This window comes from Centruroides vittatus, unplaced genomic scaffold, assembly GCF_030686945.1.
Source record: "Centruroides vittatus isolate TY-2023 unplaced genomic scaffold, ASM3068694v2 contig_596, whole genome shotgun sequence".
Taxonomy (NCBI): Eukaryota; Metazoa; Arthropoda; class Arachnida; order Scorpiones; family Buthidae; genus Centruroides; species Centruroides vittatus.
In genome coordinates, this window is record NW_027122360.1 from 986,056 (window position 1) to 1,011,075 (window position 25,020).

General features: G+C 30.1%; 1 protein-coding gene across 1 annotated transcript in view; it reads left to right on the top strand.

Moving 5' to 3' along the window:
• Positions 1-25,020, top strand: part of rb (adaptor related protein complex 3 subunit ruby) — a 64,131-nt gene that overhangs the window by 31,770 nt on the left and 7,341 nt on the right. Inside the window, exons 7-19 of the mRNA XM_067275171.1 lie at positions 32-220; positions 370-519; positions 599-696; positions 776-830; positions 8,505-8,576; positions 8,787-8,849; positions 9,030-9,162; positions 15,074-15,126; positions 15,206-15,373; positions 18,915-19,170; positions 19,248-19,469; positions 23,611-23,936; positions 24,020-24,107. Of these exons, the coding sequence (XP_067131272.1) occupies positions 32-220; positions 370-519; positions 599-696; positions 776-830; positions 8,505-8,576; positions 8,787-8,849; positions 9,030-9,162; positions 15,074-15,126; positions 15,206-15,373; positions 18,915-19,170; positions 19,248-19,469; positions 23,611-23,936; positions 24,020-24,107 (1,873 nt within the window). The remainder of the gene's footprint in view (positions 1-31; positions 221-369; positions 520-598; positions 697-775; positions 831-8,504; positions 8,577-8,786; positions 8,850-9,029; positions 9,163-15,073; positions 15,127-15,205; positions 15,374-18,914; positions 19,171-19,247; positions 19,470-23,610; positions 23,937-24,019; positions 24,108-25,020) is intronic.

A 25,020-nucleotide genomic window follows, 5' to 3' on the forward strand; every position in this document is an offset into this window, starting at 1 on the left:
TTACGGCATTATTTTCTTATTTTTATTCCAGTTGGTTGTCGGAAGTGCCGTTATGGCGTTTGAAGAAGTCTGTCCTGAAAAAATTGATCTCATACACAAAAATTATAGGAAATTATGTAACATGCTTGTAGACGTAGAAGAATGGGGCCAAGTAGTGATAATTAATGTGTTAACCCGTTATGCTCACACACAGTTTGTAGATCCAAATAAATATTTAAAGGTATCCGTAATTAAAATTATTTGATAAAGTTTTGAGTGAATTGATTAATTTTACTATGAAATAAAGTTTTAATTTGCTATGTTTTTTAGAATTTTAAAGGAAGTCAGAACAGTTAAGCATTTTAATAATATAAAATAAAAATTATTTAGGATGGTGACGAAGAGGATGAAAATAAACCATTTTATGATTCAGACGAATCAGAAAATAAAGAACCAAAAGAAAATAAATATATTATGGATCCTGATCATCGTTTGCTACTACGAAATTGCAAACCTTTACTTCAGAGTCGTAATGCTGCAGTTAGTTTTTTTTTTAATTATAATTTAGAAGTTGTTGATAATATATTTAAATATATTAGTAAAATTTAAATTTTAATAGGTTGTAATGGCAGTAGCTCAGTTATATTGCTACTTGGCTCCAAAAAACGAAGTAAATATTATTGCCAAAGCTCTCATTCGTCTTATTCACAGCCACAGGTAAAAATTATCCTTCTGATGTTTATAATTACTCAGAAATTTAAAGATAAAATGTAATTTTTGAAATACTTTATTTTAGAGAGATTCAGTCTGTTGTACTTAGCAATATTGCTACTTTATCTACTAAACATAAGGTAAATTTATTTCTTTATTTTATTAAATATTTGTAATTAAATAAATGCATCGGCTATCTTATTTCAATTAATATATATTTATTATAAAAAAAATATATGGTATATGTTAATAACATGATCAATTTTTTATCAGATATGTTTGATGTTATAATTTATAGTCAAAACTTGTTAATATTGTATTTAAATAATAATTTAGAGTTCAACTGTGTGTCAAGTCAACTATATTATTTCAGTGAGAAAATTTGTTTCTATATCTGTTTAATCTAATAACATGATAAAACAATCAAAAATCTTGACCAAATTAATTTTTTTTTGTTTTTAATCTAAACATATCATAAGGAAACAGTTTAAGGTGATAAAATACATAGTTTACAATTAAACTATTTGACATCAAAACACTGGAGAACACACATCATATTAACATTATACACTATTTTTAATTTTTATTCCTTACATATCAAATAATTTAATATGCTGCTGATTTATATCATCATATGGTATACTCATTTTTGTAATTTAAAGTAATAATATATTATTTAAATAATTATAAAACACAATTTATTAATATGAATAAATAAATCCAGTGCATTCATATGACAGGAGTAATTGCATGACAGTGATTTCTGTTTTAATATCGTGAATAAACATTATACTTTAGTAACAGTAGTATCATTGGAACAGTGCAGTTGAGAAGAAAGAATTTAAAAATTTTTTAAACATTATTGATTTTCAAGTTATGAGGATTCTTTTTATTGCAATATTTTTTGGTTCTTAAGAATTTGAGAGTTTTTAAGAATTCTCAAGAATGAATAACAATGAAGCATGATTATTTTAATAAACAAAATTTGAAAGTCCTCTATTAAATATTTATCTTCAACAAAGATGAATAAAATCGAGATTATTTTATAAATCTTTATTGAAAATAATAAACAAGATAACAAAAGGTACTAATATTAATTATAAAAGTAAAAAAATTTCATTTTACTGAAATTTGTGAGTTGATGTTTCTATGATATTGTGCTTCATCCGAAAAGCAGAAAAATTAAATAATTTCAGAGAAATGTTAATGAATTAATTTAATTTAAACTGTCTTATATGACATTATCTGTATCACTACTATTTTTAGCTGTTTTCATCAAATTAGTTGTTGTGTAAATTGCTGTTTTATTGCAGATTTGGTTTTGTTTCACATCTTATACAGATATTATTTATATTAATTGATTTTGATTATTATTTATATTAAAAGTTAGTTATTTTAATGTGTTTCTTATTATCAAAATCAAGCAATGCTACAGGTTGATTCGAGTTTCATTTCATTCTAGTTTTACTTAATAAGTTTTTTTTGATGAAATGCAAGTTGAGAATAGAAATGTCTATTGTCATTCTGAATATATCCCCACTTTGATGAATTTTGCCTCAGGTGAGGAATATTTGTTCTTAACGTACAGAATGTGTATCTGATGAAGCCACTATGTTGTTCTTATAGAAGCTTACAAAGAAAGTTTGGAAGTTGTTGAGGTTTTGCATGTATGAAGTGATCATTGTAAGGTCACTCTGTTTATTCAGACAGTTGCTTTTTGTGATAATTGGAAATTTTTACAAAAATATAAAACTATTTAGACCGTTCTTCTGTGTTAAAATTAACCAATGGGGAATCATATTAAAAGTTAACTTGCTTTTTAATCCAAGCAATGCTAGGTCTCTATTCTAGTATTTTATATAAAATATATCTTTTATATGAAAACAAAGTACCTGCTACTTCTAAAAAGGATTATAGTATTTTTTATTGAAATCATTCATTATATTTTTCATAATGCTTTTAATGTTCAATTCTAATATTAATTTGATATTAATTTATTTTGTTATTAATTCTTTTCTAACTGTTGTTTTAGCTTTTATCTGTATTCTCTTAAATCTCCTTGACTTCTCTCTCTTCTGGCTAGGGACATAACCATAAAGTACAGGAGTGTAAAAAATTAATACTATTGTTGATCTAGATTAAATCCTTTGTGGATATTTATTTTATTTTTCATAATTTGTGCATGTTAATTTTTTGTTTTCTAAATGTGGTTGATTTTGTCTTCTACAGAATTCTGCCCAACTTTATTTTAATGTACTGCAGCTGTAAAATTTTCATAATTCTATTTTTTGATTCTGATATCCTTTGTTAATCTAATTTTCAGCTTGTTTTATTTTTTCATTGCTTTATGAAACATATGTTATCAATGAAATAGTTTTGTGTGATATAGATGTGAATAGCTCTTCCCATTAACTTATAGATCCAATTGCAAATTTCCGATCTGTAAATGTTTTAATCTTTTATTTAGAATATTATATAGTAAAGAAATTTTATGTAGGAAGACATTCCAGGAAATCATATTTGTATTTTATTTTCAAATAATGTATTATTTGAACTATTTATTTCACTATAGTCTATTTATTGAAAGTTGGCTACTGTACTACTGCACTACTGTAAACAAACTAAGACACATCCCCTTTGTTTATTGATTTAAACCTATATCCATCAGTTAGAAACTACATTGACTCTCATTTGTCCACAGAAAATAGTTTTTCGTTTTTATTATTCATAAAATCATTAACATGTGTCTAACCACTCCGATTGTGATTGACCAGTGAAAATCTTCAGCTGATTGATACTTACAAAATGTTTGTTTACAGTAGGTGCCAACTTACGATAAATAGACTATAGTAATGTTTTCGCTTATTGTTGGTCCTTAATGAATGAATATATATTAAATAATTTTAAAAATGTTAAAATTATTATTATTTTAATTATCAGTTGTACAATATTTATTTATAAATGTAATTCTTATTTTCTGTTTTCAAATGGAAATAGAAACAAGTAAGTCTATTTATTTTAATAAGATAATGTAATTATATGAAAAATATATGTAAATAATTTATTAATTGTGCTAAAATATTCATTTTAATGAATTTGATTGAGAGGAGAAACACAAATGCTAAGGATCATAAGAGTCAAAGCTTATTATTTGGTAAACCAAATAATCGGTTTATTTTCTGTGTTTTTCCCAATGTTAACTGAAGTCAATAAACTTTGAAACTTGAATTTGATTAATATTTGATACAGAAAAATGCATACATATTATAAATTAGGATTAATATTAGGATAAATTTGATGTTGTAGATACACTCAAACCTGTTTTTGTGAGATTTTCTTTGTGCAGTATATGATTTCAATCAAATTGGTATACTGCGCAAAAAAAAATTGCACAAAACAAATTGCACAAATAAAAAATTGCACAAAAACGGGTTTGAGTGTATTGTAAATAATTATTCCTTATTTCCTCACAATTTGAATGAACAATTATTCCTTGCTTATTCAGATTTACTTTTAACTGTTCAGTATTGCCTCATACACACAATTGACATAGTTTCTTTAGAGCCATGAGGTCATGCAACTAACAAATCATTATATTGATTTACTTGTTATAATTGTATTGTCATTTGAATTTTTTTTTTTTTTTTTTTTGAATTTCTTAATATTTACCATATCCTATATTGCTTTTTTAAAGTGTTATTCATTATATATTTCTAATATTTTGATAATTTATGATGATATTAAATTGATATAAATAACATCTTATACAAGAAATAGTTAATGTGGATATATAGCAAACTCAATAATGAAGTTGCCTGTGGAAAATACAGAGAATTTATTAAATAGAAAATGTACCATATTGAATATTAAAAAAAAAAAAGATATATATTGAAAACTCATAGAAAAATTCATTGAAAAGAGAAATTTGTATGCAAGATTTTGTAATGTAGAAGTCTTGACTGAGTTTCTGAGTGAATTTTCTTATACTTTGACCAGTCAAACCAATCAGTTGTTCAGTTCTTTTATAAATATTCAAAATATTTGTCTTTTACTCAAAGTTCTTTATTAAATCTATTATTCAACACTTGATTTTGTTATACAATGCAATCTGCTTATTGTAATCAGAGTTCAGTTATTGTTGTCATCGTGTTTTAGTAAAGAAAATTTTTAAAGCTTTCTCTACATATTATCAGCCTCAATATATGGATGAGAACAATTGCACATTACCAGTCTTGATCAATAATTTAGACTATTAAGTATAATTACTCTAATTATTATTTGCAGTACAGTAGTTTAAATTTCTTCAGTTATATGCTAGTTGCTGTGAAAGGTGGTAGCAGGTATACAATACTTAATGAATAATAATTATAATTAATTAATCTTTAAATTATAAAAGTTTTGTTTTAATATTTACTTTTAATGTCAGAGTTAATTAAACTAGAATTTTTACTACTCATAGTCTTATTCACTTATCTCAGTAAGTATCTTCAGTTTAGGCAAGCCTCAAAGTGATTACAATAAACAAATTATATTGCTATGGTCGACAATCTGCAGTTCACGAGCCAAATGCAGCTCTTCTAGACCCTATTGTGGCTTCTACATAGTTGTGCAATTTATTTTTGTAAACTCGAGACATGCTACTTACACACACGTAATACTGTGTAATATATACAGGAGTCAAATAAAGATTGCAAGCTACATACCGCTCTTCTACATCTGCCATGGTTCTATTGTATTTCAGTAATTTGATTGCTAATTAATATGTAATTTATAAACTGTCCTATATTTCTGAATTTTTTTAATTGTTGTTAACTAACTATAATTTATACCTTTTAATTTATTTTGAATGAACTGTTAAGTGGAAGAAAGTAAAATGGCATGATCGTGTCTTATAACAGACTGACAATATTTAATGGAATATGTAATATAATAAAAACAAAGTTGTTCATTAAATATTTAGATTCTCCATATTACAATACCAGTTAAGAAATTTTAACTATACTTTTTGGAAACGATAGAAATCATAAATTTGCTTCTTTTAACAGTTATGTTATCATCATAACAAAACTTGTGTTATAAGAAAAAATAAATATGTAGAAATATAAATATTTAATTTTTTGATTGAATATGTTGAATATATAAAGCTACAAAGCTTTGGTAAACTAGCCATTAGAATTTAATAATAGTATTTATTTGTAATACATAAAGAAATTTTAAAATGTTATTCTAAAAAATAAAAATTGACAAAATAATTTAATGTTTTTATACATGAATGTAGCAAAGTCTTTATACACTGATATGTGAATGATGCATAACATATGACAAACGGTAATGAATGCAGCAGAAAGACACAGGAAAGTGAGAAATACTTGTGTTATAAATTGTGAGAAGTCGCGGAGTCGAATTTATCACTTTAACCCCCTTTGTTGACGTTGGGACGGTTAGGCCCATTCAATTGTCATTGGATGGCTTTTATTAGCAGATTGACCTAAGATTGGATGATCTTAAGTTGGATTCTTTTTTCTGACACCAGTTAAGAAATATCGCATCTCAGCTTGTGTTTCTAGATGTCTGAAAATGGATATCTAAATTCGGGGTAGAGGCAGGATCCAATGGTGAAGTCATGAGTAAGTCAATAGGCAGCTGTTCTCTGAGTAAAGACAGGTTACCAGGTTAACAAACAACAAACACTTAATAACCTAAAATGAAATATGTTTACAGACAAGCACAATAGATACTATAATTTGATAATACATCTAAAGGGGTACAAAATATTGTCTATCTAGCTATTTAAGTCTAACTTGACTGAGAGATAGTTTACATCAATCTATAATACCTCTTATAGTGGATTGGTTACTGAGACTTCTCTGGAGACAGAGTTTGATGGAGATATTTGGTGTCTGCTTCGAAGGGGAGAGGAGATGAGAGCTGGCTAGATGTTTGGTAGTTGAGGAGAGTCTGTGATCTTAGAGGTGTGCCCACCCTGAACCATTGGTGTGAACCCTTATATTCCTGACAGTTTCCCATTGAGTGTGAGAATTTCGTCAGGTGATTCATAAGACGCATCTGGTGAGCCATCATAAGATTTTGTCATGAGATGGTGATGACTTGGACAAAGGTTTATTTCTCTTGTGTCATTATTTAAGTATTGCGTGACACACACACACACACACACACACAATCAGTCATTACTTTTCGTTAAACTAAACATTTCCACCATAAAGAAAGGAGGGTCTCCAGGATCTCATAAAATATACATGTGAGAAATGAATGTGGACATATGAATGAACACATGAGAAATACACATTTTACTGTCCATGCTCACTGTGCATATTAGCATTTCACTTTTCCTATTCACACTATATATCTAGGCATGCTAACTTTCAAATTTTCCACTGTGGTCTGCTCTACAACTTTGTAATTGCAGCATTTCACTTTTCCTATTCACACTATATATCTAGGCATGCTAACTTTCAAATTTTCCACTGGGGGTGGTCTCATCTTGTAGTGCATAGTTTCTTTATTAAACCATACATCATGTTCTTAATTGTAGCTACCTGCATTCATTAGTTATGTGGATGTATACAGACTTGACTCTGCACCCTGTACACTGATTCTCCTCGTGTTCTTGAATAATTTAGACCAATTAATTCTTCATGAACATCAAATTCTTGAACTTTGTATTCCGTTTTCAGTGTTAAATTTGTAATTCATTCCAAGATTTCATGTATTACTGCTATTTTTAAAAATTTTCAGAAAAATGAATGAATTTATTAAATAAATATAATGTTCAATGGTTTATGGTGCTGCAAAAAGTCATTTTATTTAAGCCAAAAAATAATAAACAAAACAGTAACGTAACGTATGATAGACACCATATGAATGGGTGAGTGCGGTGATCTTTTAGCATTGTGCATACTTGAACATCCAGTTTGCACAGGTACCAACTCTAGTTTACAGTAATATATAATCTCCCAAAAGTTGAATTTTTGGTGCATAAATCTTTGATCACGAATGAACACTGACATCCATGAACATTGAGGGTGTAGTGTATATAAAAATAAACAGTGGATTCTGATTAATAAATAAATATTTTGCAACTAGTGTAAATTTTCCATTATGATTACAGGAATTGACACTTCTAAGTACTATACATAACCTCATTATGGTTTTCATTACAGTGTAGTTAAAACTACTACTAGGTATGTAATCTTAATTTATGACACAAAGTTTGAGGCTTGCTTTATGACAACTTTCTTGAGCAATAGTTTTCCACGAAAGAATTGAGTCCCAAAAGCTGGATTTACTATAATAATGTTTGCATTTGAAAACAAGCAAAATTAATATGGCATACAATTATTTTGTTTAAAAAATATTAAAAATTTTTATTATTAATTACATTAATTACAGTATATTGGAACTAAAGCAAAAATCAGTATTTTAACAAGAATTTATATAAGCAGTTGAACTTGCTTTCAAATTAATCAGCATATAGTCTTATACTAATCAAATTAATGCAGAGAATGTGATAAGTAGTGTGAAGTTTGGCAGTGATGTGAGTCAGGCTGTGAGCTGCTAGTGCAGTTGGTAGGCTGGCATGCAGCATCATCAAGTTTGACTTTATAGCATTGCAAAACTCCTCATGAGTTTTACTTTCATTTGATCACTTTGTATAGTCATATTGTATTAAAATAGTTATACAGAGTAATCAAATGATTTTCTTAATGGTTAAATTACTTTTAATAATTAATAAATTCTATGATTGTGTTGTTTAAACAATTTTTAAATAGAAATTTAATCTGTTTATGAAACAGGGAATGTTTGAACCTTATCTAAAGAGTTTCTTTGTAAGACCAAGTGATCCAACTCATATTAAGTTACTTAAGGTATGATTACAGTTTTGTTAGTTAATGTTAATCTATTTTTTGTTTTAATATTCTTTTTACATTTACATAGTTTATTGTAGAAGTATTTTTATTTGTATACATATAAGCATATAAGAAATTTATTAGAATTTTTACAATAAAGTAAAAATTAACAGTTATTTATTTACTGTAAATAATAACTGAGATTATATGAAGTTTTATTTAATACAGTTGGAAATTCTAACTAATCTTTCAACAGAAACAAATATTTCTATAATATTGAGAGAATTTCAGGTAAGTTTATGTACTTTATTTATTTAAAAAATGTTTAATTAAATGTTGAGAAAAGTGACTTAAAACTATTATTTTTTCTTTTATAGAAAAAGAAAAAAATCTCTTTTTAATTTAATAACAATCTCTGCTTTTAATAATCACCTTTCTATGTTATAATTAAACCGGAAAGTACCTTTTCAGACTTATGTTTCAAGTTCAGATATGGATTTTGTGGCAGCTACAATTCAGGCCATCGGTCGTTGTGCCAGTTCTATTAAGGAAGTCACGGATACGTGCTTGAACGGTTTAGTTTCATTGCTTTCCAACAGAAATGGTAAGTCAAATATAAGATATTGACTTGGAATGTGATAATCACCAATACTCCATTTGTTTACATCTTATCCTTTCTCTAATAACACAAAAACAGATTCATGCCTTAAACAATTGCAATTGTGTCTTGTACACAACCTTCCCAACTTTTTTTACCTGTGCAATGTTTGGTTAACCTATTTTAGTCAATTGATGCCATGGAGGATGGCAAAGAACTGTCAGTCAGCTTAATAATATTGTGTACAGGACATTTTGGACTGTATTGCAGACCTCACACAGTTCATGTACAGTACTTTTATTTGTGGGTATTCTTTGCTGCTGGCCACATACAGTATGTGGAGATAATAACCCTGCCAATTTTGATAGATTGATAATCTGTGATATTATGTCTTTTCTCTAATTGCAAATTTTCATCTTCAGATGGCCCACAGAATTTCAGAAGTTCATATTTTTCAGAAGTATACCAAAATATCACCATAGAGTTAAAGTCAGGTTTTCAGAAACTCCATTAACAATGACCTGCTTTTCTGCCAAAACTCTGCTGTTTTCATTATAAGTTTCAGGGAGGGATTGGAAGAATTACTGATTATTGCTTATTGTGTGCTATTTCTCCCTCTCACGGGGTGTGCGATTAATTGTGTTTAAATTATTTTGAATTTTCTGTCTTCTCGCTTTAAGAAAATTTGATTTTACAGTGCGGCACAAGTCTTTTTCTTATTTAAATAAAATCATGAAATTTTTTATTTAACACAGAAATGATGTAGCTAATTACATAATCAATTTTATGCATCCTCCTCTCAAAATTTTTCACTTTTTGTAAGAAGTGAATAAAATGTTTTTAATAAAAAAAACCTTATATAATTGTGTGCAAAATGGGCTTAAATAGACTTGGCCAAATATTATGTAATGGAAACGAATGTAGAGACCTTAATAGGTCAGGAATCAGATGGAATTACCTGTATGGATCCTGTGTATACAATAAATTTCAAATTTTAAACTAAGGCTGAGTTTTGTATCCTAAGACCTTGTCATCATATTCTATACATTCTTGACTGTTGGATGCATCACTTTAATTATACAATATTGTAAAAATTTTCATTAGCACATTTGAGTGATAGGCTGCATGCTACATTGTAAGATGAGGGCTGTTGTAGGTAAAATTGATGAAAAGATTTAAGAGAACATGTCTGAAATTGTAGAAAAACATTGTATACCATGCAGAAAATATGCTAGAAATAAAGGGATGGGCCAGGAATATAAAGAAATTCTGGATAAAGAAGGATATGTAGCGAAGACCAAGTACAGTGGTGCCTCATATAACGTACTTAATCCGTTCCAGGTGCACGTCCGTTAAGTGAAACGTCCGTTATACGAAACGCATTTTTCCATAGAAATAAATGTTAAAACATCTAATTCGTTCCGCAGCATAAAATAACCGTACTGTATCATAAAAAAATGAACATGGGGTGCGTTCTTTTATTCCTCCGCGTAACTCTGCGCGAGCGACATCCGTTTAAAAATTCCTGCGGAACGCGTTCCTAAATTCCGGTGGGAGCGCGCGCCGTCGAACGGCAAAAACAGCCGCTTGTAGCAGTAGTTTACGGTGGACAGCAACATGGCGTCCTCCATGGCTCAGATAGTTTCGTTTCCGGGTCAATTATGTTGTTTTATGAATGAAAATTTAGAAATTGTGAAAGCGCGAGATAGCGCAAGCGGTGATGTAAGTGTCTTTACGATTTTTTTTCGAATGGTAGCCGGCATTCTAATTTTTTTCGTGGCTATTTTGAATGCTCATTCAACAAATAATCCATATTTTGGTTAAATTTTACAATTGAGACCCTTCTTTTGCCTTTAAAAGCTCATATTTTAGAATTATAGATTCCTCCATCACCATACTATCGATAGTGCGGGCGCTGCCATCTTTCTTTCTTTCACCGTCGTTTTTAAATGCCTACAAACAGCAGCGCACTCCCGTAGTAGCGGAGACGCAGAGCGACCGCTATTAAAGAACGCACCCATGGAGCAGTCACCAATTATGCCGGAAAGTCCGTTGTTCGCAGCCAGTCCGTTGCTCGAGTCACGTAACGGCCAAAACAGAAAGTCTGTTGTTCGCAGCGTCTGTTATTCGAGGCGTACGTTATACGAGGCACCACTGTATAGGAATGTAAAGCAGATTTTTAAAAATGTTTTTTATTCTACAATTCTCACATACTCCAGAAGAAAAAGATAGTATTTTCTGGGAATTCTGTGATTTTGGGGGTAATTGCACTGTAATCTGAGTGCATCAATAGAAAAGACAAACCCTAAAGTTTGTGCATTTTTTTGCACTGAAAAACCTCTCAAAATATGTATTTGGTAGAAGAATTGTTGTCATGAGAGGACCCTACAGACGAACTTTGGTACATGTATTACAATTATTGGGCAAGCTATACATTAGAACAGAAAATGTTACACTTCTCAAAAACTTGCTTTTCTTGCTTATGCTTTTCTTTTACACTCAGCCCTTCAATTATTATTATATATTATATCTAATTACTCCCAAACTGATAAACTGATTAGCAATATAAAGAATACGTGTATGATATATGCACATGTAGCATTTAGAATGTTTTTATAATCCGTTGATTGAATTATAAACATGTATAAAACTGAAGATTATTTGAAGTGATCAGTTTTATGTTAGACCATACTTAAAGTTAAGGCTGATTATGATTAACACATTCAATTTTCAAAATTCTGAATTAAGAGTTTTAATATTTGAAAAAGTGATTTTATATTAATGCTATAAAAAAATAATTCGCATTGCTTTTTATGTCAGATATCAAAAATTCCTAATTTATGAATTTTTTTATTCCTTAATTTCTCTTGTCTTTAGTTTGTTGTAAAAAATTGCATACAGAGTTATTTTTAATAAAAGAAACATTTATTTCTTTTATAATTAACAAGTAAATAGACTTGCATACAGTTAACTTTTATATTTATCATTGAGAAGAATATTTTGAGAAGAATAATTTATCTTCAGTTTCTAACTATTAAATTATTAATGTTGTTTAACTTTTTGAAAAGTTGTACAGTCCCTTCAGAATATCAATTTTTTAATTGGAAAATCTCCATGCAATCTTTGATTATACATGTTTATTTAGAGAGTGAATATGAATAAATATAAATACAGTTGAACTTGGGTATAAGGAATCATGGATACAATGAGTTCACATTTATAATGAGCAAAACACCATAACAATTTCTATTTACACATATTTCCATACATTTTCTCATGGTTATAACAAGCATACTTCACAGATATACCAAGCAAATTTTTGGTAGCTATGCAAACACACATTCTTAATTGTTCGTGTAGTAGGAAATGCAATGCCAAATTCTTGGAAGAGATAAAATTGAAAGAGTTACTTAGTTTTATGACCACTGAATAATTAGTTTATCATTCTATCTATTTATCAACTTCCCTTTTGGGGACTGTTGTTCTCTTTCTTGACTAGCTTTCGGCCCTACTCTGAAGTTTAACTAATCATCACTATGATTGTAAAATTATTGTATACTCTAATTAGAAACAAACCCTTTTATGAGAAAGATGTCTATGAAGAGAAGAAAATTTTTCTTGGTTTAGGAAAAAGTAGAAATTATTTGTGAGTTAGAACAAAGTGCTAATGTTAGTGTGTGTAAGTTTTCTTTGTCGTCATCGATGTTATCAAAATTATGGAAAAATAAAGCAATCATCAGTTTCAAAATTGTCGATAAAAAGACCAACTGAAATCAGGCATTATTAAGTAGTATTAACTTTAATTACGAAAAAGTAAATTGTTTAATATTAATTATATTGTAGTTTATATAATTACTAATAAAAATACAGTATAATATAATACACAGTATATTATAATTGTGAGCTCCAGGGCCCCCCTATTCTCCCCCTTATACTTCTATAAGGTTAATTTAAAATTTATTTTATTTAATGTTTATTAGAATATTTTCTTGCCAAAACAGTGTTAAAATCAAGAAGGAAGTGTTGGCAGAAATTGACTGATAGTGTGATGTCATTTTTGCCCCCTTTTACATAGCAACTGTTAAAGTTGAACTTGAAAGGCCTTAATTTTTATACAGATTGTTGTTAAATGAATTTCTAATCAAAGTGTTATGTTATTTAAATTATAAGAGGACCATAAATAAAGTAATTGTGTAATTTTGGGAAGGAGAAGATTCTACCCCCTTCCGTTAAAAAAGAAATGGAGTTCCATTTTTAAGATTGTTATCGTAGACTTAACTTGTTGACGTCAAGTGTTTTACTCCTTTATTTTATCCCCGAATGATGTAAGATTGTAATGTTCTGATTGGGTAAAGCAGAAGAATATTATCGAAATTCGCACCCAAATCGAGAAGTCTGCTATAAGTCATCGTTGTAAGACACAGCGAGAAAGGGGTCTCCAATATAGACCAGGAGCTCATCGATAGTTCCGCATGAAATTAATTATGGAATAAGTCGCAATCTAAATAAGTTACCAGTCTTTAAGTGAAGATAAAGATTTAATATTGTGCCATAGAAAACGTCTAGATTCATCAAATATTGAGGTACCAAGACCATAGAATTTTATTGTAAACTCTCTCTCTCATGTGATAGGAATAGATAGGTTATTTAGAGATTAGTTAAATAGTATATTAAGATCAAATTATAATTATGTTATATTATCCTTGTATTCCATTCTTATTTTGTTAAATTAAATGTATATTTGTTATTGTTATAAATTGATTCATCTCTGACTCAAATTCATCAGCACCTTCCAAACTTACCCATTGTCCCTCCCACTCATTATTCTCGCGAGATAGATTCAAATACGCGTGGTTATCTGCGTATAATAAAACTGATAACCTGGTGTCAGGAAAAACAAACTTACAGGGGCTCTAAAGCGTCTTTGCGTTACAGGATATCTTTATGGATTTCTGTCTAAATTTAATACCTTAAGGAAGCCATCTTGGACGTTCAGAGAGGCCGATCTAGGTCGGAGCCCAGTAAGTGGTGGACAGTTTTTAGATATAAAACACGTATATTCACCCTGGCAGATCTCACATTATATAATATATATATATATAATATATTAGTACTAAACATATATTTGTTTAGATGTTTTTTTTAACTAACTTATTTAGAATTAAAAATTAAAAGATAAGATTTCACTAATTATCAGTGGCATAGCTAAAAATTTTGCTGCCTGTGGGACACCCCTACAATGTTTGCACCCAAAGAAGCCTACCATTCTCCCCTAGTTACATCACTCCTCTTCATGGATATAATGAGTAATGGTTCTAACAAGCAAATCTTGCCAGTCCTCTATTCGTTATAACTAAGTTTGACTGTATGTTATGCCAAATCAATAATTTAAAGTGGAATAGATAAATTTGATGTTGATTTGCACGTACCTAGATCATGTGCAGATCTAGATCTGTGATACAAAATATGCAGTGTGTGAAAGTTGCTTATATTGAAAAGTTGAAATAGATATTGTATAAAACTCAATTATGATTATCTTCTCACTTTCCTGATGATGGTTTAAAAGTAAATTGTGGTTTGTTATTGCTAAGTGTGGAATTTTCAAAATAATATATGAAGACAGGATTTCTTTTTTCTTCTGGGAAGCATTAATTTTTAGATTCTTTTAATATAAATTTGGTTCTTCTGAGAAGAAAGAAAGGGTATAAAAATATTAATTATCTTAACATAATTTTTAAATATATGTTCAATAACTATATTCATAAGTACAGCATTTCTAACAGGTGTAAGTGGAAAATTAGTAAATTTTAATGAAATAATGCTTCAAAAATAAAGGTTTTAAATAAACGTGATAATTTTCTAATTAATAAATTTAAAATTTTTCACAGATAAATAAAATTTATTACACAAATTTTAGGTACAGTCGTGGCTGAAAGTGTTGTTGTAATTAAAAAACTACTACAGATGCAGGCAAGTTAAAAAATATATAATTTTTTATTAGATTTTAGTGTCAAGATTTATAATCAAAAAATAATTATATTTTTGACAGCCTTCTGAACATAAAGATATCATTATTCACATGTCAAAGCTGATGGACTCTATTACAGTTCCTATGGCTCGAGCTTCGATTCTCTGGTTACTGGGAGAGTATGCCGACAGAGTGCCAAAAATTGCTCCCGACGTGTTACGTAAAGTGACCAAATCATTTATACATGAGGTTTGTGATTAATCTGTGCTAGCTACACATGTAAATTTAGAATCATTCTAAATTGTAAACATAGATCATATAATGATGTATATATGCTATGGGTGATATCAAAATCTGGATAATATAGAGACTACCCAGGTAATGTCAGTCTCAACCAAATTTATATAGATAAACAGCAAAATATAGAGATCATTTAATTTTCAATCTTACTCGGATAACCTTGACATTACCCACCAAGATTTGGATACTATTGAATATCAGTTACAAAATTATAATATGTGAACATAAATATAATAATTGTTTTTCTTTCTATCATTATTAAATTACCATCATCAATTTAAAAATGAACATTTTTCATAATTTTCTAATTCGTTATCCTGGATTACGATGCTAAATCAGTTTGTATAAAGAGGTTTTAATTTACTATCACAAAATTTATTTTAAATTATCTTTAATATTTTTTTTAGAAGCAAAAAATTTATTTCATAAATGCTGCATAGAAAAACATAAAATATTTAATGAGGAAATTTGGTACAACCTCACAATGTGACATTATCCAAGTACTGATTCTTCCGAATATGCTATTGAAATGATTTTCATTCAACTTCACCCACAGTTTCTGGATAAGGTTGATGCTACTTGTTCTAAGTTGAATAATGTCAAGACTACCCATTACTCGTAACTTACACAGAATGTTAACAAAAGTCTCTCTGACCAATTTCAAAAACTAACAGAGCAATTGCTGTAGACATTTTGCCAATGTAACACATCATTCAATAAGTCTCCGGTCTGACACTGATCTGGCAACACTGTTGACAGACCCATATGATTTCTGGATAGTACCAACCTTCAAACGATACATGTCAAAATTTCGTGATATTCTGACAATTATTTTACAAGTTACATTGGTTTTAGTGACCTCAGTTTTTTAATTTTCAAAACAATGTATAAAAGAGAGTTTCGTGTGCTGATTAAACATTGTTTTTTAATGGGGAAAAATACTGTTGAAGCCAAAAAGTGGCTTGATAAGCACTATGGAGACTCTGCACCAGGAAAATCAACTGTTATTGACTGGTATGCTGAATTTAAGCGCGGTCGGACAAACACCGATGATGCTGAATGCTCTGGTTGCCCAAAATCGGCAGTTGTTCCGGAAAACATAAAAAAAGTTCACAAAATAGTTTTGAAAGACTATAAAGTGAAGTTGCATGAGATAGCTGACACCTTAAAGATATCAGAAGGTAGTGTTTTTACAATTTTACATGAAAGTTTGAGCATGCGTAAGTTGCTTTTGAAGTGGGTGCCACGTTTTCTCACACCGGACCAAAAACAACAACACGTCAACGATTCAGAGCGCTGTTTGGAGCTGTTCAAGCGAGATAAAAAGGATTTCTTGCGTCAGTATGTGACAATGGATGAAACATGGATCCATTATTACACACCTGAATCAAAAAGATCGTCAGCTGAGTGGACAGCAGCCGGTGAAAGTCGTCCAAAGCGACCAAAAACTCAAAAGTCAGCAGGCAAGGTTATGGCATCTGTATTTTGGGATGCGTATGGTATTTTGTTCATCGACTATCTTGAGAAAGGTAAAACTATCAATAGCGAATATTACATGGCACTATTGGATCGATTGAGTGTAGAAATAAAAATGCCCTCACATGCAAAAGAAAAAAGTGCTGTTCCACCAAGACAATGCCCCGTGTCACAAGTCAATGAAAATGATGGTTAAATTGAATGAATTACACTTCAGATTGCTTCCTCACCCACTGTACTCTCCAGATCTGGCCCCCAGCAACTACTGGCTTTTTGCAGACATTAAAAAGATGCTCCAGGGAAAGAAATTTGGCTCAAATGAAGAAGTGATTGCCGAAACTGAGGCCTATTTTGAGAGCAAAGACAAATCGTTCTGCAAAAAAGGCATCGAAAAGTTAAAGGAGCATTGGAATGAATGTATCACTCGTGAAGGAGAGTATGTTGATGAATAAAGTTGAATTTCTAAAAAAAAATTGTTTTTCTTAGTTAGACCGAAGACTTATTGAGTGATGTGTTATACTATGTCAGGCATGCACTAAACTGTGGGGCAAACTTTCACTTCCTCCGACCCTTTTATCAGAGAGGACTTGTAAATCATTTGGATTGGGAATGAAATTACAACTGCCAAAAACACTACAAGTTATTGAACAGAAATAGGACATTGTTCAACAATTTTCAGTGTATCTCTGTGGAACTGCAACAGTCAATGAAAATGGACCATGAACCAGCCATAAAGAGAATGATTTAGTGCAGTTCTTAAAGAGATTACTACAGAGTGTCCATTGAGTTGTTTTTGTTGTGATGATAATGATGATAAATATCATTATTATGGATTTAAATGTTATAATAATAATTTTAAGCATTGATTTGAGTGCTTGTATCTTTTTGTCTTTATGACAATTGCAAGGATTTGAGTTGTTGGGATAAGTTGAATTATAATATATTTTCCACTGCTAAAGATTTGAATAACTTTACATTTAGTAATTTGAAGACCTAGTCCTTTCCAAAAGAGGAACCACCATTTATTGCTTTTGTGTTCCAAAAATTTTGACGATACAATCTGGTGACAGACCTTACTTTATAGGCTTCTAGTCGCCAAACGTTAAAAAGTCTTTTAAAAACACAAAAAAATTCCAGTTAAAAATATAAACATCTTTAAAAGGTAGGAACTGGTGATATTGGACGTCTTCTGCTTTTCCATCATACCTTTTTGGGTTTTTTTCAGCTTTTAGTCTACAACTGAGTGAGCGCTGGTAAATGTAGATTAGAAAAACTGACCCCTGGCGACGATACTTTTGGAAAGGACTAGGTCTTCAAATTACTAAATATAATTGTTACCATTGGACGAAAAATTTTCAAAAAGTAACTTTACATTGTTAACTTTAATGTAATTTTTTTAATTTTAATGATATTCTACTTTATTGGAAAGCTCAAAACAACAATACAAAATTAGAAAAAAGTATAGAGACCATCTAGTATTGCAGTGGAATTGTTTCTAGGAATTAACTAACTAATCTAGGACATTTCCTGTCAGTTTTATTTTAATAGTGTTGTTGATAATATGAACAACAGCAAATATATTTTATATATAGATTTTAAGAGTTGTAAAAGTATTTGTCAAAAAAAGAATATATAATAGTTTTGTTATTTTCATTATTATTTTTTTAGGCTTATATGCAATTAACATCTTAAATTGTATTTTAAAACCATGTGTTTAAGATTATTGTTTTTCTATATAAAGTATTCTTGTAAGTTTACCTTGTATACACAAAGGTCAAAATACAATACATTGTCATAGTAATACCTGTTTTTTATATATTCTAACTTAAAATATTTTAAATTGGGGGGATGTAATTCTTGTCTACGGATGATGATGATACAAAAGTGAAAGTACTCTGGGTTTTATATTGTTTTTATTACTGTTTTGAGCTCTTCAATAAAATTATGTAATTATATTTTGAGAATTTGAGTTTAGTCTCAGTAATGAAATTTTATTTGTACATTTTTTTTATAGGAAGATATTGTAAAATTACAAACTCTTAATTTAGCTTCCAAACTGTATCTGACAAATGCTAAACAGACTAAACTTTTGACACAGTATGTCTTCAATTTGGCAAAGTATGATCAAAATTATGATATAAGAGATCGAGCACGATTTCTGAGGCAGTTAATAATGCCTCAAGGAGAGAAACCATCCTATCTCTCAAAATGTGCCAAAAAAATACTCTTGGCATCAAAACCTGCACCTCTTTTACAGTCAAAGTTTTCAGGTAAGAAGAGCTTTTTACATCTGTAAATTGAATAAATTTAAAGTAATTAAAATAACTTTTATATACAATTTGTACAGAACGAGATATTTATCAACTCGGATCGCTGTCTCATTACATCGATGCCCGAGCAAACGGTTACTGTGATTTACCAAAATTTCCAGAGGTGGCACCCGATCCTTCGGTGAGAAACGTGGATCTACCGACACCTTGGCAAGATATAAAAATAGGAAAAAAGAAAAAACCAGTAATAAAGAAAAAATCATTTTATTCGGAAACAGAATCATCAAGTTCTGAAGAAGGTAAGAATGACTTCAATAATTTCAGAAATGCATTATCATTTATGGACATTTTATATTTAAGTTTGTTGGATGATAAGTTGCAGTTAATGTTTACTTTGTTTTGGGTTTTTTTTATCATTTATTCAGGATTATTTTTCTTGATTCCAGGATCCTGAATCCAGGATTCAGGATCAGGAAGATATTTTATTATTACAATAAAACTCTTGAAAGAATGAACATTCAAAATAATATTGGATTGTCCAGAAAGTTCAATTACCATCTATTAAAAACTTAAACTTGCATAAACACACACTTTTAATAGTTTTGACATCTTCCAGTGAGTTATCTGTGCACATAATGAAATGTGACATTGAGATAAAAATCTTAACAAACCTTTTTGTAAGATGTAAAATTATGTTCAGTCTGTGTCTTTGTTAAAATGAAAGCAAAGTGATGCTTTTTTTCTTTTTCTGAAGACTGCACTGCATTTTTGCCTTAATGAGATGTATTAATTAAATAATTCTTGAAAATTCCATAACCTTGTGTTTGCAGGATGCTTACTTTTAAACACTAACAGTTAGTTTAGGGTATCTTAATAATCAGTTGTTATTATTTGCCTAACATATCATTGTTAAATCTATTTTATGTTATATTTGTGTCCTTTTATATTTAAGGAGATGATTGATTTAATACAAAATAAACATAATGGTAATATCTTTTTATTATTATTTTTTTAATTTTTTAATTAATTTTGTACTTAATCACTTCAGTTATTGATGAGGAGCCGTAAAATGTAAGTCAGCTGAAATATATCTATTAATGTATGTAATCAACCAAAATAAATGTAATTAAATACTATGTTTTGGATAATTGAATTACCAGTAAAGTTTCTATACACCTGTAGGTGCAAGAGTACAGAATTTTCAAGAATTGTTTAATTGAAATATAATAAGTAATCCCAACAACAAAGTAAATATACATTGCTGACACATTGTTTATGGCAAAGTTGTAACTGAATCAACAGTTCAGAGATGGTTTTCTAAATTCAAAACAGGCTATTTTTATCCTGGAAGATGCTTCACATTTGGAAGGAACTAGGTCTATTGAAGATAACCAGATTAAAACTTTAATTGAAAGTAATCCTCATTATACAACACAGAAATAGCAGAAATTGTAAACTTGTCAAAAAGTACCATATTTGACCACTTTTAAGAAACATGGTTATGAGAATAGCTGTGATGTATAGATGCATGATTTGACTGAAAAGAACATCCAGTGGATCAAATCTCTGTGATTTATGTCTTAAACACAATAAAAATGACCCATTTCTGGAACATGATAGCAGATGATAAAAAGTGGGCCAACATTAATCAGAAATGATCACGAGGCAATCAAACTAAACTACCATTAACCACTCTAAAGATGAGGCTTTGTCCAAAGACATTCATACTCTGTCTGGTGGGAGTAGAAGGGAATTGTGTACTATGAGCTTCTTTCACAAAACCAGTCAATTCTATTAGAGATACTGTTCTCAAGTGGACTGACTGAAGAAAGCAATAACTGAAAAATATCCAGAATTGGCCAACAGTAATAGCATCATGTTTCCCATGACAATGTGAATGGTGCAGCTGCAGTGCCTCCAGGTTAGGATCTTTGATGTCATTTGTGAATTCTGGCTTACAGGAATTTTTGAACACGTGCATGCCCCAGCAGGTGCATAGAGGGCACTTGGGGTAAGCCAACAGAGGAGAGATAAGAGAAACATGATACCTGAAAGTGATTCACTCTACTATGAAGTTAACAATAAAATAATCACTCATGCTTAAATAAATCTTCATTATCAATATACATTACAAACAGCAAAACTACATTTAGTAGAGATTTCTATACTATCATTGCCAATTGAGGCCATTCTCCAGAAGGCACTCACACTACATCATAATACTACAACATAATTATCATAATAAATGCCACTATGGTAGTATATAATGGCATAAGAAATGATTAAGAGAGAGAGCTCAGAACTCTGATCATATTTCTGTTAACCTATTCGCACCCACTTATGAGAGAGTTTACAAATGGTTCATACATGGATAAATACCTCCAACTTAGTTCTCTGGTCAGTGGATTTTTCTTGGAAATGGAGTGCACTTAAAAAAGTTCTTGGAAGATAATCCTTGCATAAGACACCTTTGACAGTTCTGGCAATATATAGGCACAGCTTAGTGGAGCTGAAGCAGTGGGGTGACCTGGGGCAGGCTGGTGGGAGAATGAACTGGATCTCTAACTTGACTCAGACTTGAACTTTCTGACTTTTCTTCACCTTTCCCTTTTATTGTCCTCCTTACAAATTTAGTAAAGTTGGATAAAAAGTGAGATCATTATCCAATCCCTGACTTTTCTTGTTGAACTCAATGAATGGTGTGTCATCTCAGGAGGAGGCATCAGGAGATAAAATCTCATGAACTTCCCTGTTGACTTCCAAGATTTTTAGCTTTGTTTAACTTTTTAATTTATTCAAATATTGAAATTTATAAATAACATCCCAGGATTTCACAACAATGCTAGACCACAAGTCTCTTTGAAAACATGACAAAAGTTACTGGAATGTGGCTGGGATGTTTGACTTCATCCAACCTTGCAGCATTAGATTATCACCTATTTTAGTCCATGCAAAATTCCATTTGTGGTAAGAACTGTGAAAATCATTTGGAGCAGGTTTTTTTGTGTAAACACAAGGAAAGATTGTTTAAGATGGAATTGTGAAGCTGTCAAATAGATGAAAACAGGTCATTAAAAACAATAGTGAATACATTACTTACTAGAATACATAGTAATTTTTGAGAGAAAATATGTACTTTCCAACCCAATAGTATCATTCAAAATTCATCTAACCACAGCTGTTAATTTTGCCAAATGAATGATATTAAAATACTTTTATTGTTTAATGAGTATTTTTAACAATTCTTTGCACATAGTTGATGACATTAAATTCTAAAGCAGTGTTTCCCAACCTTTTTTGTGCTATGCCCCACCTAAGCCTTTCTAAAATTCTTATGCCCCCAACATATATGTTGAACTCTTTTGGAAGTTCTGTCATTGTCGTGTTCGTTGAAGTTTTTCTTGCACTTAATTGCCACACTTATTGTAACCACGATAAAACCTGATCCTTTCATCAAAGTCTTTTGCACTTTCCAGTCATTGCCAAACGCGACCCTGGAGGTCTGGGCAAAGAATGTTCTTTCTCTTCTTTCACCAGCCTCAGGGACTTGTTCATCTCTTTGTTCTCAGTGGTTCCCAGAATTGTTAATCCCACCCCAAGGGAAAAGGGTTATAAAGGAAAGTTCTAGAAGGAAAGGGAAACAAAGAACAAAGAAAATTAAAACTAACTTAAATCAATATTTATAATAAATATGGCATACAGCGGCTATACGGTTAACTTAAACTCTGGACGAGTCCATTTTCGAATTGCCCCCTTAACAATCAAATTGCCCCTCTGTGGGGCGTGGGCCCCACGTTGGGAAACACTGTTCTAAAGCCTTGTTTTCTTATTACATATTCAAACTTTATTGATAAAGAGTGGTAGAGTTTGAAACAGTCAAATAAGGAACAGATTTTTAAAAATTTGTCATTTAATCAAATGTTCTAAAATTTTGATAATAGAAAATATTGTTCAAACTAAATAAATTTCTGTATACATTCAGTCTTTATTTTGAAATTTTTTAATAGAGGTGACATTAAAGACTTGCCTAGCAACTCTTTAATGTCTGGTATTATGTAGCCTGATGAAGACTGAATAAGATCAAAAACATTTTATGTAAAGAATTTGTGACATGGTCTATAGTGGTTTATGCATTGTTTATTGAACACCACTTATGAAGTATCTTCAGATTTCAGTATATTATACAAATTTCTATAGAAAAGAATATTTCATGAAGTTATCGTAATTTTAACATTTAGCTGTTTAATACTACACTGCAAAAATTAGATTCTTACAGCAGTGTTTCCATTTGTTCTGATTCTTAGTTACTATTAACATTTTAATATTACATATTTGTTAAGGAAACACCTCAAATATAAATTCAAATTATTTTCTCTGAAGCTAAAATCTAGTAGAACCTGAACGTGCTAGTTTTCTAAAATGTTAAATTTTTGCAATTAGCTGCCGAAGGATCCGCAAGTTCTGAATCTGAAGCAGAAGAGAGTGAAGATGATAAAGTGTCGGGCTCCAGTGAAGAAGAAAGCGAATCTCAATCTGAAAGTGAAGAGGAAGAATCTGAAAGAAATAGTAGTGAAGAAGAAGAAAGTGAATCTGGAAGTGGCTTTCGAGTTAAATTTTCAAGGGATAAAGTGAGACCTGGGAATAGTAGAGAGGAAGAAAGTGAAGGAGCAGAGGAGAGTAGCAGCAGTGAGGCTGAAGAATCAACTTCTAGTGAAGATGATGATGATGAGGATGAAGAGGAGGAAGATGAAGAAGAAGAAGAAAAGGTTTTTGATATATAAAGTTTATTATATTTAATATGATTATACATAAATACCAAATTAAATAATTTTTTTTATTTTAATGACAGGCTTGGAATAAAAAGAAAAGTTCAATAAAGAAACAGCAATCAGATAAGAAACCAAGTAAAGACTTATTGTTATTGGATCTTGATGATTGTAAGTAATAAATCATTTAAATAATTATTATGTTTTATAACTTAAATTCTTTTGTGAATTAATGTAATCAAACATTTGATTAAAAAATACATCGGTAAACATTATTGCCTTCAAACTAAGACTCTTCTACGGCAATACACTTCTGAAAATCTCACACACACGCTGATTGTAAAGTGGACCTAAGTTTGGCTCACAATTTTTTTTGTAATTTATTCTCAAAACATCATTTTTTAATGCTTACTTGAGGTGTGGGAAATGAGAGGTAAAAAGTTAATGTCAAAAATTTCTGTGCTGGCATGGTTATATGCAGTCTTTCATTGATATGATGTAAATGCTAAGCTTTCTTTTTCTACAAATCAAGTCTTTTTTATTGAACTTTTTTTTACAGTCATTGAAAATGCAACTCAGCATTGGCATTTGTTCTAAATGACACACATTCACAATTTACTAATTCACACAATTGGAAAACACAATAAGCAGAACTTTCACATTTTGAATGACTTGTGAATGTTTTTTTGGATGCATTCATTCAACTTTTTCTATTCACAGGATACCATTTGATTCACATTTGTATTATAAGTGATAAAATATGGGTTTATTTCAGATTTCAGAAATTTATTCTCATCTTTAACATGTTCAAATTTCAAGTATTTCTGTTCTTGGCTTAGGATTCAAGGAATAAATTCTGTGGCAACTCACTTGTAAACCAGGCTGTCAAGCCATTCTTGACAAAAGAAACATTAGTCATATTATTGTATTTAGAAGAAATGTAGTCTATATTATACATAGTTTTGACCTAGAATAACATATATGACAGCAAATCTGTACAATGTTATTCTGGGTTATTTTCATACTTCAAGATGAATTTTTAAAGAATGTATTGTCTTAGTTGTGAGTATTTTGTTTAATTAGT